This window comes from Aquarana catesbeiana, linkage group LG04 (genome assembly GCF_042186555.1).
Source record: "Aquarana catesbeiana isolate 2022-GZ linkage group LG04, ASM4218655v1, whole genome shotgun sequence".
Classification (NCBI taxonomy): Eukaryota; Metazoa; Chordata; class Amphibia; order Anura; family Ranidae; genus Aquarana; species Aquarana catesbeiana.
In genome coordinates this window covers 143,327,326-143,331,870 of record NC_133327.1, presented here as the reverse complement: position 1 = coordinate 143,331,870, position 4,545 = coordinate 143,327,326, and the positions used below count along the sequence as shown (strand labels likewise).

The 4,545-nt window shown below is 38.4% G+C and overlaps 1 protein-coding gene across 1 annotated transcript; it reads left to right on the top strand.

Moving 5' to 3' along the window:
- The first annotated feature begins 271 nt into the window (after positions 1–271).
- On the top strand, positions 272–1,306 carry LOC141141422 (probable G-protein coupled receptor 148). The gene has a single exon (XM_073629068.1). It carries the CDS (start codon positions 272–274, stop codon positions 1,304–1,306), a length of 1,035 nt encoding a protein of 344 aa, XP_073485169.1.
- The last annotated feature ends 3,239 nt before the right edge of the window (positions 1,307–4,545 follow it).

The following is a 4,545-nucleotide window of genomic DNA, read 5'->3' as shown; positions in this document are numbered from 1 at the left end:
TATACACTGGGTGATTTGCTTGGTCAAGCAGACATCCCATCTGTTGTTTCATTGTAAAGCAGAATGATGCAGAAAAGCATCTCAAGCAACCTGGACTACAGGCATACTCTATTGGGGGCTTTTTAGTTCTGAGGAACATACAAACTTCATTCTACATGGTTGGCAAAAAGGATTTGGGTACTAAGAACGTGGATGTTTGGACACAAGCTCTTTTTCAAATGTGATATAAAACATTACCCTACTGAAGAATATCCGGCTCTACAGAAGTGACATGAACTCTACAGATTGTACCCATTCATTGATATCACAAAGAGATGTGGGCAATTTGTCTGACTTTGTAGTCAGTCAAGCCTATTACACGTATCCCGAAAAAGCATTTCTCCCATTTCAGCGGGAAATATTGATGTTCCTATTCCCCACTCTGGCCTGTTTTCTTGCTGCTATTTTGGTAACACCTCCAATATTGTTCTCCATCTTTACAAACTTCAGTATGCGTCAAGAAACTCGGTTCCTTCTCCTTGGAAATGCTTTAATTTTTGATTTACTATATCTATTTCTATATACAGCAGTCAGCATCTACAACACAACAAGCATGCAGATCCCCAAAAATATTTGTGCTTTTCTCCTTTTCTCCCTGGCTGCAACCTATGGCGGTGGAGTCCTCACAGCAGCAGGAATGGTGGTGGACACCTACTTGGCGATATTATGGCCTCTGCATTACACGATACTTCTACCTCCGTCAAGAACTAAGAAGCTTATAACTTTCCTGTGGTTCTCCTCATGCTTCTTTTCAGGAACTTTGTTTTTAGTATTGCACTTCACTCAGAAAACAGATCCATGCCAACCAGAATACTGCTCTCTGCCTGTCATACTTTTAATGACATTACATGGGGACAATACAATCCGACTGTTTCATATTCTTTTTATTGCTGTATTTCTTTTATGCTTTTCAACAATCTTATGCTGCTACTTATTCCTTTGCTATAAAACAAGAGAGATTGGCTTATGGAAGGGGGTTTATTCTAGAGCCAATGTCACATTTTTGATGCATCACATCATATTAGGATCCTACTTCTGTCCACTTCTTCTTCTTTTGGCTGCATCTCTCTTATACATAAATCAAATTATAGAGCTAAAGACAGGAATGCTGATTACTTTAATCATCTGTGATGTTCTGATAGTCTTGCCAAAGGGTATCTCCCCTTTTATGTATGGGTTTAGGTATAGAGAGATTTATAGATCACTTCGGCTATTTTGCAAATTCAAACAACTTAAATTTGTAGTACCAGCTCATGGATTTACTTAGGAAAAGTTGGCAATTTGTAAGAAAGATTGGTAGAGTTGAATTATTCACTGGTTTCGTTTTACATCTTGGATATTGTAGTGGCAGATTCTCCACATAGTGGTGCCCAGCTCTACTTTGCCAACCTTGGTTTCTCATGTCTCGTCCCTATGGCTTACCATAATATAGTGTGCCAGTAAGACCCTCTTGTAACAGCCATTGCAAGTAAAGCAGAACAGAAGACTCAGACACAGAGATCATCCACTGGAGCCCTTTCAGACATACAAGAAACCAGTAAATGATTCCACTCAAAAGTATAAGTTTGAGTTTTGAGAAACTGACCCTTTAAATCCACACAGCTGGTAAACATCTTAATAATGTAAGTACTTTTCTATTTATAATGATGTGTCTCTGGGCTTATGGTAAAGCTTTGTAGATAATTGATTGAAGATGCCATCATCTACTTGGGATATATACTGTATAAGTAAAATGTATACCTTGTAAATATACAGGCAGTACATAAAATGTTGTTATCTTGGGAGGGTTTAGAACATCACTTATTATTGTTTAGAACTTATTATTATTGTTATTCTTGCTTTCTGTCTCTTCCTAATCCTTACCATCTTATGCCTATGTCTGATGCCCCTTTCATACTAAGGCAGTTTTCATGCATTCTAGTGCTAAAAATAGCGCCTGAAAATTGCCTCTCATTCATTTGAATGTTTGCTTTCACACTGAGGCAGTGTGCTTGCGGGACGGTAGAAAACTCATGCAAGCAGCATCTTTGGGGCGTGTTTGGAGTGCTGTAAATAGCGCTCCAAAAACACCCCTGCCCAATTAAATGAATAGGCAGCGATTCTAAAAAAGCACCGCTAAAGCACCGCAAAAACAACCAGCACTTCAGAGGCTGTTTTAGCAGCGTTTCAGTGTGAAAGGGTGTTGACAGAGCAGGAAGTAGGGGGAAATCTCACTGATAAGGACACAGAGAGCAAAAATGTTGACAGAGATTCTAACTCTTTCCCACACTGTTAAAAATTTAAAAAAATTTAGTTTTGGCTGGAGTTGGGCTATTTTTACTGTTCATCTCAGAAGAATATAATTTTACCATAAAAAAATACTAATGAACATAAGAACAGCATGATTGTTACTGAAGGCAAATCATTTAACAGATGTGTGAGGTGCAAAACTTTTACCTACTTACGCTAAGAGGAAATCTCATGCTTTAAAGGCCTAGGATAATGATAAATGCACTTTATCATAAGTATCTGGTTACTACAATCCTAAACCCTTTATGGCATGTACATCGTCTATATCTTTTTTACATTTTTTCAACTTACCTTGATGATTACTTAGATCTGTATATATTGGTTGTATATTTTAGCCATTAGTTCAAAGTGAATAAATAGAAATATAGAGTTGGCTATTCATTCAGTTTTGGCTATTGTGATTATTTAAAAAATCTGTAAAATCAGTAAAGAGAAATATGCAAAGGAACTAATTTAGGGAGCTGTAAATTAAAAAAATATACATAAATATGCATATGTGTGTGTGTTCGCCTGTGCAGTAGCAACCTCTCCCCACTATTTATTGTACTGGCATCCCAGGGACAGGAAGTGAAGGAAAATCTCCCAATTATAGTTACAGGCAGAAAAAAAAATGAAAAAACTTTGAGTACAAAACTTAAAAAAAATGCCTGGAGTTACGTTAACGAGTGTTTACCAAAGCTACTTCAAGTCCTCAGCACTAGAGCCAGTCATTACTAGAGATGAACTCAGGAATGTTTGGATCCAAGTCTGAATCCAGGAAGCGGTCACCTGTACTGGTCAAATCCTCTGTGGCCAGGGCATTTCCCATCCTGTAGCCACACATATACAAAGGGCATGTGGAGACCTCAGCCTCTTATGGTTGGCCCAGTATAGGGACAGCTTCCTGGTGGGGTCAATCAGGCGGGTTCAGACTAGGATTCGAAAACTCCTGTGCTCATCCCTTTTCATAATTGTTTTTGTTTAGTTGCAGGTGGTGTGGAATTAGAGGTGTGGTTTTATCCTTAATTTCCTGTACAGAACAGTTAGAAGTTTAAGGAACCCTGTCATGGCAGCAATATATAGAGTGCCATAGCTGCCCTCCCTCTGAGATTCCTAGTTGCCTGACTGCCACACTGATCTTCTAGCTGCAATGTGGTCGCTCAGCAGGTGTGCAAAACAGGATTTCTCACTTCACTACGGCTTTAATTGTTTCCTGTTTATTTCAGGCCAGTGAGTTTGACATTATTGAAATTGTCAATACTTACTAAACTGGAAACTCAGCTCCCAACCTCAGGTCTGAGTTCCTGGTACTGGCAATATTCTCCATTAATCCAAAACCCTGGATTTTGGACTTCCACAAACCATAAAAACATAATCTATTAAATCAAAACAAAATAAAGAATATTTGGAGTTGCAGCCCATTAGAGAACCCTTAGGTAACCCATTACCTAAGTTGTATGTTGTATGTGTATGTGTTTGTAAGCGTGTCAGGACCCCATGGGGAAAAGGACCGTGCTATACTGCAGATAGACACCGGCAGCAAAAAAGCGCCCTGAGGCGATTCAGTTCGCATAGGTAGCACTATACAAGTCACTCATTCATTCATTCATTCATTCATTACCCATGTGTTCAAAAGTATACCTCCTCCAACTGTTTAGAAAGACAAGAAGGTAAAGTGATGAAATATATCCAGCTACAGCAGTATAGGTAAACCACAATTGTGATATTTAGAACATTTGACTGTTTACTACTAAGTTGTTATAAAAAAATCCTCCAGTCGAGGATATAAAGGGCTAATGTTAAGCCAACACTAATGATCAAAATAATCTCAAATCTTAAACAAAATGTATCAGAGGTCAATTTATCTTACACCCCTACATATAGCCCTCAATCTTCACCATGTACTTAAATATACTGGGCATTGATGCATATGATGCCCCTAAAAGCCTTAATGTTTATTAGTGCCGTAGATACAGTAACATCCGCTTCATGTGATGGACACAAGCATAAAGCATTTCTTTTTTATATGGTATTTGACTTTCCACATACAACTTCATTGACCATGGACTGTAGTGAGTGTAATGTCTTTTAACAATATTTGCTTTGTGTTTGTTACGGAAACAAGCAAATAGCGTTTCTCATTCACATGTTGCTTGGCTTTCTGTATACAGCTTCACTGTCTATTGGATATAGTCTCTTTAGGCCAGGCATGTCCAAAGTCCGGCTCACTGGCCAATT